Raw genomic sequence first — 13688 nt, forward strand, 5'->3', positions numbered from 1 at the left:
TTGAAGACCTGTTTGGTTTAGGCTACTTTCCTTTGTCTTACATTTGTCATGTTTTCTATGTTCTTCCCACAGCTTTTCCTATCCTGTTGTCAACTGGGATCTGCTATAGTACAGTCCCCTGGCCAAGCTGCAACACCCTTTTGCAGGTAGAGAAGCAATAATCTTCCAGAATATTAAAGCACAAAGAGTTTAAACCAGTGAACGCAAAGGACAGGGATGCATGCACAGTATTGCTATGCTCCTGCAGAGGGTACGGCTTCTCCACAGGTCACTGTATTTTAAAGCTGCTTGCTTGGAGAGAAAGTGCTCTCCCAGTAAGGTGAAGGGATAATAACGTGGTCACATTTTTCTTCCAAGTCTCTTTTCCCTGATTGGCTGCTGTAAAGTAAACCCAGCATTCCACACCATGTAGCTGCAGCAGCTTTTTTCACTCAGGCGCTTTTTCTCACCTGACGTCTCTGCTGCCTCTCAGGAAAGCTCAGTTCAAGTTTATTCTGTTGACAGCTTTCAACACCCCGGTGGATTGCCTGCTGGAAACATGTTTGTGTCGGCTGTGAATCTCATTGCCCTGGTGTGCTTCTGCTCTCGCCACGCTGCTTTTGGACAGGTAAGAATCTCTGCAGCTCTGCTTAACTAATGTGCAGAATGGGTCAAACTTTGATCAACGTTTAATTTTTGTAAATGATTTCAGTCCCTGATATTAATATTGGCTATAAAGTGTTAACTTCCCACAAGTGTCTTCGTGTTCCGAGGTATGAATGATCATGAAAGTCCTTACTGTATTTCAGAGAGACAGCCTTCACTCGCCTCTGCTTTGCACGCAGGCTTCAGAAACAACATGCCACAGTCTGCCAGGGCTGAATTCACTACTATAAACTACCCTGTGCTTCACTGCAAAGCTGCAAAACATTTCCAGGAAGCTAAATGTGTGTCTGAATGAGTCTCTTCAGGCCGTTACATGCATGATGGTACCTTCATGTACGGTATTTGTTTGCATTATCCTGAGATGTGGTCAACGTAACTATGTGTTTATAAAGACGTGTAAGATCACGAGTATGATGGTTTGGGTCCTATACGCACCGATATGTTGCTTGTTTTGATTGGATTTGTTTAGATTTTTACTGTAATTCTGAGCCGACGGTACTAACATCAGTGAGTTCACAAGAAGCCATGTAAAACGCTGTCTGGCGCAAGCAGAAAGAGGCCTTTGACAGCAACTCTGTGAACACCGCCTCCATCTCCTGCAGATGACTGAAGTCTCTCCAAACCTCCGTTGAGTCTAAATAGAGGTGTTTTCAACAAATATTGGCTTTTCTTACATAACTCCTGCTGGATGAAAACACTAATTGGTTGTGCAAAAACATGTATGAGAAGCCGGGGAGGAGGGGGCATGATGCAGATGAATGAATGAGTGTAATTAGGGGAAACGTGCAACCTAAAAACAAGAATGTGTCCCTCATTTCCCTCTGTATTCACTCCAAGGTAATTATTTACTTCAGGAAGGAGAGTTACCGGTAGAGCAGACTGAATTCAAAAGGTTTTGATTTAAATCTATTTTTCAGTGCAAGTAATATGCGTATATATCTTTAATTTTCTGACTTTTATGCTTCACCTAAACACAGATCACATGTTGCACAGAGAGTTTGTGCGTTTGTGGCTGAGCGTTATGACCAGGCCTTCTCACTATTGAGGAGATTTATGCTTGTCCTTCACAGATGCCCACTTCATAGTGTTGTAAAAGAATTTGTAACCCTTGAACCTTACTGTATCTGGTGAACTTACATCCATAATAAAGTAAGCAAACATTTCTGAATGAATACTTTTCTATTCTATGCCGGATGAGAATAGCTCTGATTGAATTCCCAGGAAAGCTTCGAAAAGCTTGTTGCTCCAGCTGGTGGGGGGACGTGTGAGTGGCTGCAGAGTATTTTGTTGAGATTTTTGAGGTAGAAGTGCATAATTGTGAAAGACAAAGATAAATTCCTATCAAATTCTGACATGCATTGGTATTTATCCTCCCAGCCCTCACACCTCCCCACCCTGTCCTTCTGATCAAACCTTTTCCTTGTAGCTCTGGCTGATGGTCCTCCATTCAAGTCTCAAATCTTTTGCATCTTCTAACAGTTTTTATTCCTGGATCACCCTGTTTTTAGTGCCATCCATCTTCACAACATCTCTTACCAGCTGTCTTGTTTCTGCTGGGGAAAAAACAACTTTTCCCACAGCATGATACTGCTAGCACCATGTTTCATTGTAGGGGTGATGTGTCCAGGGGGATTTGCGGTAGTTTTCCACCACCCATAGTGATTTGCACATTGGTCTAAAGAGTTTAGTCTTTTCTGATCAGAGCACCTTCTTCCATGTTTGGTTGTAAAAAAAAAGAAAGAAAAGGAGGCCAATGAAACCTCTAATTGCTTTCATTCGACACAATTGTGGGCTCTCAATTAGAATATAATAGAAATACCCTTACTGTCCCGCTATAGGGAAATTCAGGCGTGACAGAGGCAAAAACACGTAGACAGGATACACCACAGTTAGATCCCAGATGAAGTAGTATTAGTTCACTTCTCAAAGCAATTGCTAGTAATGGATTTTTTTTCAGAGATACCAAAGTAATCAGGGCTGCATGCAAATGCATAATGTTTGTGACATTAATGTAAAAAAAAATCTGATAAAATGTAGTGACTGAAAGCTTTTCCAAGGTACTGTATGATCTCTTACACACATTAACCTCTGAATAGTATAAATCTTCCTTTCAGACATTTGTTTGTAGACATGCACTGGGGGTATGAAAAGTGAAATGTTGAAGGTTTGTAGGTTGATTTATTTGCAAGTTTTGTTACGGAAAGGAACTTGAAAACGTTATCTCACTGACTGATAAATCAGTGAAATCAGTTGTTTGTGGTCTCTCACTGCAGAAGATCTCTTACTGCGGATAAATATTTATTTTCAATAGACCCCAATAGGAGTAATTGTAGTAATGGAACAAAAATAGATCTAGGAAACTAGCATTCCATTTAAAGAACATTTAAAAAGACCTTCCTGTAATTTTACACATCCATAGGGGAATCTTATAAAGTTTCTAGTCCTCAATATGCAACCAGTTAAGCTTTTATGATCTATAGCTATATATTGCTGAACTGCTGAACAAGTATGTTTATTTGAAACACTAACCCTGTTCTGTTTAGCTGTGACATCATCCAGGGGGGCAGATCATCTGCCATTACCCTCTCTAACGTAGAACATATTCCTGGATTAGTGCTTCTGTGCTTTTTTGTCTCATTTACAAAATGTAGGAGTGAATGCTGCCTGTCAAAGACTGCTGGGTTTACTAATATAGCACATTTTTTGATCAGTCTGTATTATTTGATTGAAGATGACGTGTTGTAAAAGTTTTGCTGTATAAATAAATTTTAATTGAATTTAACTAATTAATCTGTTTTGTTCCAGGAATGCCCAAATAGGCAGGAAATCCAAGGCACTCTGAAGCAAGTCCAGAAGCTTTTGTCGGCCCACGAAGCCTCCTGTTTGCAGAGCCTGCGTAACCTGAGGAAGAAAATAAATTTACTTCAGAGCAATGCAGGGAAGCAGACAGCAAAACCAGTAAACAGTAAGCTAGACATTTAGAAAGATAAATGTGTGTTTAATTGTTCTATGATGTTTTGTCTAACGTCTGTATTCCTACAAGGTACCTGCCCAAAATTGGATGCACCCATTAACGGGAGGAAACTTGGCAAATCCCACAACGTTGGTCATGAGGTCCACTTTCTGTGTGACCCTGGGTATGAAATCGTGGGATCAGAAAGCAGAGTTTGTCAGGAAAGCCTGACCTGGAGTGGCCAGCAGCCAACATGTCGAGGTTTGAGTCGACATATTTCATTCTACTCTTCCTCCTTTTAACAACGTCTCCTCCTTTCTCCTCCCACGCCATCGCCCAGCTCTCTGACAGACTGAACACTTATACAGTCTTGTCAGCGTTTGGTTTGTCAGTCCTTACTTTTGACATCTCTTCATCAGAAATGTTAGTTTGCCATGAAAAGTTGCATTTGGAGTGTGGTCTATGATCATATCTCTTTTTATATATATATTGGTTGTTGTCCAGAAAAGGTCTGACCTGTGATACATGACATGACCTGCCTGACTGTTGCCAGACTTTGAGATAACCGCTCAAAGACGGTTTGATCACACATGGATTTACTTACTAAGTTAATGTTTGGTTATTTTGCCCTATTATTTTCCAATAATCCTAATAATCATATGCATCCCTGTGTCATGATGTCTTTGTGGCTCGAGCACTAGGGTTATTAAGTTGCACATATCCAATGATCTGCAGGTTTCAAACATGCCAGCCATGCGTAACCTCATCTCTGCTGTCTTCCCTCAGAGTTCAATGAGTGTGCATCGTCTCCCTGCCTGAATGGTGGGACGTGTATGGATGAGGTGAACCAGTTTTCTTGTGTCTGTGCCAAAGGCTGGGCTGGGGAAACCTGTCAAAGCCCTGTGCCAACATGTGAGTTTAAAGCACAACATGCACACACCATATCTGTGTGGGAAGTGCACTTTTCTTTCACAATTTTATCTTCATCATAAGGTAGTAAAACCTTCAAAAAGGTAGGTTTGTTATTGGGCAGTAAATGGACACATGGACATGCAAGTTTTACGGTTTACAGGTGATTGATTAAAATTTCCATTTACAATGTTGTCTGAAGCAGATGCTGCTGAAGCCAGAGTAGGCACAGTTCCACTGGCCCGCCCGTTTTCGCACGCCCTACTCGTCTCCTCCCCACAAGGATTATTTAGTGATTCGACCGGCCTAGAAAGGCCTGGAACAGGGACACGCCTCCTGGGCATCGCTTTAGCTCTCATCCCCGTCCTCCACCCCCAGTTGACACTTTAAAGAAATCTGTGAGAAAAATGATCACAATAGCCTACAGCATTATAAATGAAACATAAATAAAAGAAAAAAAATATAAATAATGTTTCTATATCTGTACGCACAAGATTGTCTTGGATATTTTTAAAGAGTAATCCACCGGGAAAAATATCTGGATCACACATCTAATAATAAAATAAAGCAGGGTCTGTCTGAACTCTGTCTGCTTTGAAACTGTGTTGGAGAGCCTCTGTTGTCAGTGACAGAGTTAATATTTCCACCTTTATGTGAGATTGTTTGTCTCAGTCATTTTAACCGCAGTGAAATTTATTTTATCAGCTTAAATAAGTATGGGCTTCCTCGCTGCGACCAGCGGTGAAGGCGTGAGAGCATTGAACAAGATCAAGTTGCCTGGTAGCGGCCTGAGCAGCCAAAGGAAGTTGGCGATATTAGAAGATACTATATCTTTTGCCTCAGCCATGACCACAGGGAGGAGAACACCTCAATAGTTTAAAAGATTTTTAAATGCAGTGATATATTTTTTACCACTTTGATTGTGTGCTTTCTACCAGGCAGCAGTCTGCTCTGTCAGCAGAGGGAGGCTGAGACTTGATCATGTTTGAGCTCTTTTCAGCGGCCAACTCTGTGAAAGCACCTCGCTGCTCCCTGCGTGTGCTTTATACAGAAAAACAGGCCGGCAGCAAGGAAAGGCAGACAGCCGCTACCTTGTACCGCATGAAGTGGTTGGATGGACACTTCATAGACAAAACTTAACAGTTTTCAATGTGAAATGAGAGAAAGCCTCAATAAATCCATGAATTTTATACAGCTCGTCTGGGTATAGAAACTGAAGTGGCTTTTTCTTTTTTCCCCCCTTCAGGTGTGGTTTGAAAATAATAAAACTGTATCTCGGTTTGACCCACTCTGTTCGTAATGGTCCTTAAAATGAATATTGTTGCTCTTCAGTTTTTCTGGACTTCTTGGAGAAAACCTTCTCATTTCTCTTCGACCTGTGGCCATTCACTGAGAGAGGGGCATTCACTCAAAACTCCTCTCTAGTTGGCTCCCATTGGCTCCTCAGCAGAGCTGCAAATACCTGGCCCTGAAAAAAAACCCTGCTCCTGAAACACTAGAAAGTGGGCGGGGCTGTGCAGTGCACAGCCATCAAGAGCCAGTGGAACTGGGGCTAATGTAAATGTTGACTTTTGAACAATTTTTACTGAAACAAAACTCAAATAAAAAGCAAATGTAAAAAAGAGAAAAACAATACCTGGACAGACCTACTGTGCATAAGTCTTGTCTTGTGTTACCCTTTATTTGCTCATATTTTGCTTACAGGAGTCAAACCTTAAAAAAATGAAGTGATTTTGTTCTTATTCACTTGTGCTTTTTTAAAGGTTTTTAGTTTTTATTCGAACTTTGGCCATTTTTTGCTCTTTTTCATTTAAGTGCTTAACCATTTTAAGAGAATTGTTTATCTCTGACAATAAATATTGTAACATAAAAAAGCTTCTAAATAAAAATGGGGAGTCAGTGTTGTTCACAAAATGTATTTAAGGGCTAAAAAAGTGCATTTTGCATGATATGTTTTTTTTAAACTTAAAATAGTTGCTTTTGAAAAAGATCTGATATAACAAGACTCGGGGAGAGATAAGTAGCCATTCACATTTGTAAATGAAGCAAATAGTTTGTCCCAACATAGAGTTAAACTTGATGCATTTAGTGACTGTGTTTGAGTCTATTCTAGCTAATAGGTCTCTGAAAATTACAATAGTAAAAAAATTAGGGACAGTGATTGTTCTTAAAATTATTAATTACTCTTTTAAAATGGAGTGTGGTTTAAAACGTTTGCATAGCTTTTGAGCATACAAGCACATTGCATAAGAGTGAAAAAAAATAGAAATCAAAACATGATGCTGTTGCCATTGAAAAAAATCCTTCACTTCTTGTTCAGCTGTCTCTGATGTTGGCAGATGTGACAGACAGTGACTGAAAGAATGATCAGCCCATCAGCTGTGTCTGTCTCACTGTGTCAGCTGAATAAAATAAACACTGTCGTCCTGGAGTTGACACTGAGCCTCACTAAAACAAAATGTAAAAAAAAAAAATGCATCAAACTGAAAGTTCTTTCTACGTCTGATCACCATTTCTCTCCTCCTTCAGTCTTCATCACCACGACGAACACTTCTGCCGGCTCCGCTTCAGCTGCTTCCACCTTACCAGCTTCCACAACCGGGCCGTACGTTCGTCCGTCACGCTGCAGTATCGTGCAGGGTACCACCCACTGCACCTGTGAGCCGGGATACACCATCTCTGGCAGAGACAGCTACAGCTGCACCGGTACGTCTCATAATTTCTACTTAGCCGAACTCAAGCAACAAATGTTTGTTTGAAATGCTCTAAGTCTGTTCATTATGCATTGCAGACATAGATGAATGTGAGCTCTTCCATAATGGACCTGCGGGAAAACTGTGTTTACATAAGTGTGTTAACACCCCTGGAGGCTATCGCTGCTCCTGTCCTGCTGGGTATAATGTTACTCGTGAAGGACGCAGCTGTAAAGGTGCATTCTCTATTCTTCTTTAGTTTTGTAAGGAGTCCTTGACAAGTACATACAGTAACTAAGAAGAGCTTAGGGATTCTGGGTGATGCATTGAGAGAGTTTGGAGGCCAATTTAATGCCAGTACATCCCAGTAAAAGAAAAAAAAAACATTTAAGAAAATGTTTTAAACATACAGAACGAGCAAAATGCATCAAAACTGGCAAAAAAAACGACAAAAACAAAAATGCCACAACATTAAGAAAGAAGTGATTACAGCCTTAATGGCTACAAACCAAGGGGAAAATGACCAAACGTATATGCCATGCAAAGTGGTTTTGGATTTTAGTGCTTTGAGACTACCCTCAAAGGACGTAAACATACAAGCTTCACACAGGAAGGGCTTAGATTTAAACTACCAACCTTTTAGATCGAAAGCCCTCCTAATAACAGCACCATTACATTTATTTATTTATTTTTATGTGCTTACACTTAAGGAAATTAATGTCAGTTTTAAAATTAGCCTCTTTTTCGCAGCATTCAAGGAATGTTTGTTGTTATTTTAGTTTTTGTTTTTTCTTTCTCACAGATGTTGATGAGTGCGCCACCAGGCAGAACAACTGCACAAAGGACCAGATGTGTGTTAACACATACGGTGGCTTCCAGTGTGTTCGAGTGGACTGCCCTAAAATCCCTCACGCTACATATGTCAAAACATCGCCCACGTAAGTAAAATATTTTCATTCAAAATCAAGATAAAGGTCAGTTTTATTTAAATTTTGTTTCAGCACAAAATAAGGACAATACATTTTAGTGCACATAGTCCTGGCAGACAAAACAATCTTCAAAAATGCCCCATACATTTTCAATGTTCTTGGTGGAGAAAAAGAAGAGGATATGGCTCACTCTTTCTTCAAAAAGGCTTGGACCCAGGCCAATAAATGTGTTTTTGTTTTCATTAGTTCCCTGAATGTCACTGAAAAAAAAAAAAAAAAGTTGATAGTTTGTGTTATAACTAAGATTTAACGTTTTATGAAGCTTTTAATTTTTCAGCATCTTTTTAAAATGCCTTGCATGACGGAAATATTCAGTTTAAGCATTTTAAATGCATCCATTTGTATCAGCTGCCTGTGTTGGTTGGCCAAATTTCTACCATATTTAATTGCCCACTGGCATGACCAAAACATTCCAGGGACCCGAAAATGGGCACACTTAGGATATTCCTGCTTTGAAGCTACCTAATTATTCATTGGCAAGTCTAGTAAAAAAATATTTAATGATTTGAAAATAATAACAGAACAAACCTTATTCCATTTATTTTTTTCTCTTATCTATTTGATTGTAGTTCTTATATAATTGGTAAGATCAATTTAATGCTGTTTATTTAAATGAACAGATAAAATTTCTATCATTAAAGTAAAAGGACTGCAGTCTACACCCAATGACTTCCTCACATATTTCACTTGTCTGTCAATAGTTTGTCAGTTTTTAGGGTACAGAATTGGAGCTTGCAATTTTCTAGGTAAACCTTTATAGTGATGAAAGGAAAAGAAGCAATTCAATGTGAAAATGATTGAGTGAAGCGACAAATCTACTCTAAAAAATAAACGTATCTTTGAGGAGGAGAAACACATCGGTTAAATCCATCACATTCAAAGAGGATGCTAATATGCATGTGTTGCCTACGTCATTTCCCACCCACTTCCACTCAGGTTTGAAAAGGGTTTCTTGCTTCTCCTATGTTCTCTTCCAGGCGTTGTGAACGTAACCCCTGCCCTTTGGACAACAAAGCCTGTTCTCAGACCCCAAACTCCTTTTCCTACCATTACCTGGCTGTGGTGTCCAACCTGTCCGCCCCACGCGTCATGTTCAGAGTCTCGGCCCTGAGGCAACTAGGCGACACGTTGCGCTTCACCCTGCTAGGGGGGCGGCAGGCGCGCCGGCACTTCACGGTTCAGCGTTCAGACCGTCAGACGGGTCAGCTGATGCTGGTGAGCCCCGTGCAGGGCCCCGCCACTCTGGAGGCAGAGGTGGAGATGAGCGAGCTGGAGAGACGGGTCCAGCTGGGAAGATACATCACCAAAATCACCATGTTTGTTTCCCAGTATGAATTCTAAAATCAGAAAATGAATACTTCACAAAGATAGAGAAGACTGTAGAAGTTGAGAGGCAAAGAGGAAAACCAGTACCTACATGATGCTGAACAAGGCAGAAGTAAACTGTCTATCAAGCATGCTGTGATGACACGGGTGATCCATACATGATGTGTGAACATTGTATAACTATTATTTTTGCTGTCTTTATATTCTGGTTTTCATACTTGTGTGATAGAACCTCATATTTGTACCTCTGTGCAATAATTAAATATCACATACACAATTCAGACAAGTCTGGTCTTTTATTTGTAAGACATCTTGGGGAAAAAAAACATGTTAGGTGAGATTTGTAAGCCCGCTGAAAAGTAAAGTGAATTATGCTATAAGAAAAAAAAGGAATGCATTTGAAGAAATGATAAATGTGAGGTGTGGTTGTTGAAAACCACTAAGTCCTTCAGTACAGAGCGGACACTATTCAGCACAGAGGCAGCTGGCAACAAGCTGCTGAAAAGAGCTTCTGTGATCATAGTGCAGGGATAAATTTAACTTTAGAAAATGTAAAAATATATGTTTCGCACAGCCCAAATGGATCTCTGTGATTATGTTCCTGTTTTTCTTCAATGAAAGATGCAATGCCTTCCAAAGGTATTCATACAAACATGACCTCCACCATCTTCAGTTTATCTTAATGGTATTTTGTGTGATGGACAAAAACTAAAACACCATTGTGAAGCGTAACATGATGCAGTGATAAACTGGGGCATGTATACAATATATGTTTAGATCTGCTACTCCAAAATAAAACAAGTCATAACAAGTTCTGCTTGTGGTTTGCAAATTGGAGACAGAGTAAAAAAATTCAGGTGCTCTAGTCAGATAAATTAAACTGAACTTATTGCGTTTTGTCTGGAGGAAAACTAACACTGCACAACATCCTAAAGACACCAACCCCATCATGACAGCATCATGCTGTGGGGAAGCTTTTCATCAGCAGGGATAAAGAAAAAGGTCAGAGTTCGTAAATGAGCTTGATTGAATCCTAAAAACGAGACTGAAAGCTCCGTGAAGAAAGACCCAGATGACAGAAAGGTGGACAGGGAGACATGGTTGATGAGCTGACTGAATGGAGGTCTATTAATATTCCTCACTCGGTATAGATGCATGATAATTATAAGCTGCTTTCTTTATTAACACCACAGAAATGCCTACCTACAAATCTCTATGGACAAGAAGCCAAAAGTGGACAAGACCGACTACAGCAACACCATATGCGTATTTTGTCCAATCATGTTATAGATCCCCATCCTTAGACTTAAATAAAACCACCAGCCACTCATCTACAGCTCATATTTCCTGTACAATTATATTGTTTGTGCCCCGCTGTGTAATAATCGCTTACTCTAACTGGGGCTCAGTGGTTGTCGAGTACCCGCAGTGAATACCTGGGCTTTTGTTTGTTAGACTCTGTTGTCTTTATCCATTGGTGTTCTCTTTTTTTTTCCTTTTTCTCCCTAAACCTTTCTCTGTTACATGTTGTTTCCCCTAAAATAGCCAGCAATAGAACTATAATAATAAGCAATTACAGAACTTAATATATTCTGATCTGAGCTCGGTTGTGGAAGGTATCAGACAGCAGAAGGCACACTTTGGGTTATCAGTGATAATGACCTTTACTAACTACAAATACATTCATTACGTGTTTAATTAAACAAGCGGAGTCTGTGTCCATTTTCTGTCTTCAGGGATTTTCTGTCTCCAGAAAATGCCTGGAGCGAAGCGGCTGCTGCAGAAAACAGTTTTCTACATTAACAGTTAATGTTGACTTTTACCTGAAATTGGGTCAAACTGGCAGAAGGACACTGTGCTGTCTGAAAGGCAATCTCAAAACAGTGCATCAGAAAAACACTGTTGTTTTGTGCAGTTTCTTTTTAAATTACTTTCAAGGGAAAGATGGTCAAGTAAATTTTAAATGTTAGTTGGTGGGACTATAATGCAGCGCTGCCCCCTGCTGTTCAGAGCTTAGACATGATGCCTACCAATGTAGGCATCAAATCTCACTCCCTGCTCTGCCTATTTTCCAAACAGATATTTTTTTTCAAACTTTGATTTAGGAAAAAAAGTGAGAAACAAGGCTGAGTCAACTACAACAAAATACAGGCTTCATCATTTTCTTTTAGAAAAGGCCACGAAGACGGATTATTACAGCCCTGTTTTGTGATCATCTTTACTGGGAACACGGGTCCCTCAGCCTGAGGAGCTCCTGTGGGAGAGGGAACTTATAAAATAAGATATGTTTAAATCACTTCTAGGGCAAGTATATTGATTTTTGGGGGGGAAAAACAGTATCATGATCAAACTATATTCTCTTTTAGTACTTGTGCATGTTTTGCTTTTAATTTTTTTTTTGTATAATTCAGTCCTGGGAAGTTTTATTTTTGAACAGCCATTAAAAAAAACAACAACAAAAAAACCCAGCAACATCTACTGTAGTGTTTTGTTAAACTAGCAGGATTAAATTCCATTTTATCCTAAAGGTGTAGGACATTAGCTCTCAACGACTGAAGTTTGAGCCCTCGTCTCATACCATTAGTCAGCGGTGTCCAAAGTTGATTCTTAAGGGCCGCTGCCAAGCATTTTGTTTTAGATGTTTCTGTTATTTAACTCAACTGAATCAAATGAATGGCCTCTGCAGGTTGTAATGACATAAATTAAGCAATTTAGAAAGGCTCTTAGATAAAATTTACCTTGGTCTGGCACATGCTATTGGGAATGGCAGAGATGAAGGCCAACTGAAAAACCAGGGCCAAACAGGAGCTCTTACTCTGATTGGTTGAACTTATTGCCTCCTGCCACTAACTGCTGGCTTTTAATGTCAACAGCTCGCAAAGAGCCTTTTCAAAGTCATGCATTTGGAAAGGCATGGGAACCTGAGAGAGAAGAGTTTGACTGTTAAAAAAAGTTTAAAATTGCATTTCCTATCAATCAAACCATTTTATGGATGTCACTTTTTATACGGATCCAAACACTAGCATCGTTAAGTCTGCATTGTTATTATGACAGAGCAATTAGAGCCAGTATAGAAGTGTTGTTAGTACTACTATAATAGCATATTTTATAGATAGAGGCTGTGCCCCCGTGTGGGTTTGTTTCAAAGCCCCTGGCTAAATTCAATAAGACAGAAATAATGAGCTACAATGAAGTATGAAAAATACAAACAAAAAAAATTACAAATACATATTTGGCAATTTTAGAAAAATATAATCTAGGAAGAAAGAAAGTACACAAAAACATCAAGAAAAACAGCCAGACAGAAGGCGTACTCATTAACACAAATACGAAAACCCACAAACATAGGCTCATATAGGTCATTTTAAATAGTAAATAACAAATGAAATGAATTTATATAGTTATACAGATAACTCAAAGGACTTTACAGACTTTAGAGCTACGTTCACACCAGTCTTATTAACAAACACACACACATTCACACACCGATACAAAGATCGAATGGCATAAGTGCCTTGCCCAGGAGCGCACTGATGTGAAGCTTTGGATCGAACTTGCAAAGGTGACATGTGTTTTTGTCTATGATAAATATGCTATCGATCTCATCGGTCACACAGATACAGAAAATAATGAAAAGGCTGTTGACAAAATGTGTTTTTACACCCGGAAATAGGGTTAGGGTGCGCCAGAAGTGGATCGGTTTTAAAAAGGCCAAAGGCAAACATTTTACTCAGATTCACTGAAGATTGCGCAGTTTGTCTTTACACCTCTCAAAAGCGCGGTGCTTATGTTGAGTGTTTTGCTCACTGATAACTAGGATCGACTCTGCAGCTACATATGGATGGGGAAGTATGCAGAAAAAATTAGGAAGAAGAAGAAAATGTGCTATAGATTCTGTATATATGTATTTTGTCTGCACCATTAACACCAAGTCAAATTCCTTGTAAGTGCAAACCTACTTGGCAATAAACTTGTTTCTGATTCTGAAAACTGAATTTTTTGTTTGTTAAATAAGTTTCTTTGTGAGACTGTGATTTATTTTCATTACTACATTGAAAAGAAAAGAAAGGACCACTTGTTTTCTCAGATTTTTTCCCCGCATTATTTATTTGTCCAGTATGACTCAACAAGTGAGCAAATATTATGACAGATTCGTTTTAGAATAGTTAATAT

General features: G+C 39.4%; 1 protein-coding gene across 1 annotated transcript; it reads left to right on the forward strand.

Moving 5' to 3' along the window:
• The first annotated feature begins 390 nt into the window (after positions 1-390).
• LOC105918408 (fibulin-7) lies at positions 391-9796 on the forward strand. Its single transcript, XM_036136533.1, has 8 exons — positions 391-607; positions 3451-3610; positions 3689-3859; positions 4385-4510; positions 7037-7213; positions 7299-7436; positions 8003-8138; positions 9167-9796. Exons 1-8 carry the CDS (start codon positions 539-541, stop codon positions 9528-9530), a joined length of 1341 nt encoding a protein of 446 aa, XP_035992426.1. The 5' UTR covers positions 391-538; the 3' UTR covers positions 9531-9796.
• Positions 9797-13688: the final 3892 nt, after the last annotated feature.

The sequence above is a fragment of the Fundulus heteroclitus genome, chromosome 4, assembly GCF_011125445.2.
Source record: "Fundulus heteroclitus isolate FHET01 chromosome 4, MU-UCD_Fhet_4.1, whole genome shotgun sequence".
NCBI lineage: Eukaryota > Metazoa > Chordata > Actinopteri > Cyprinodontiformes > Fundulidae > Fundulus > Fundulus heteroclitus.

Coding starts and splice junctions, on each gene's coding strand:
- LOC105918408 (XM_036136533.1), top strand. CDS start 539: ATGTTTGTGTCGGCTGTGAATCTCATTGCCCTGGTGTGCTTCTGCTCT. Junction 3,860..4,384: donor CCAGCAGCCAACATGTCGAG/GTTTGAGTCGAC, acceptor GTCTTCCCTCAG/AGTTCAATGAGTGTGCATCG. Junction 7,437..8,002: donor TGAAGGACGCAGCTGTAAAG/GTGCATTCTCTA, acceptor TCTTTCTCACAG/ATGTTGATGAGTGCGCCACC.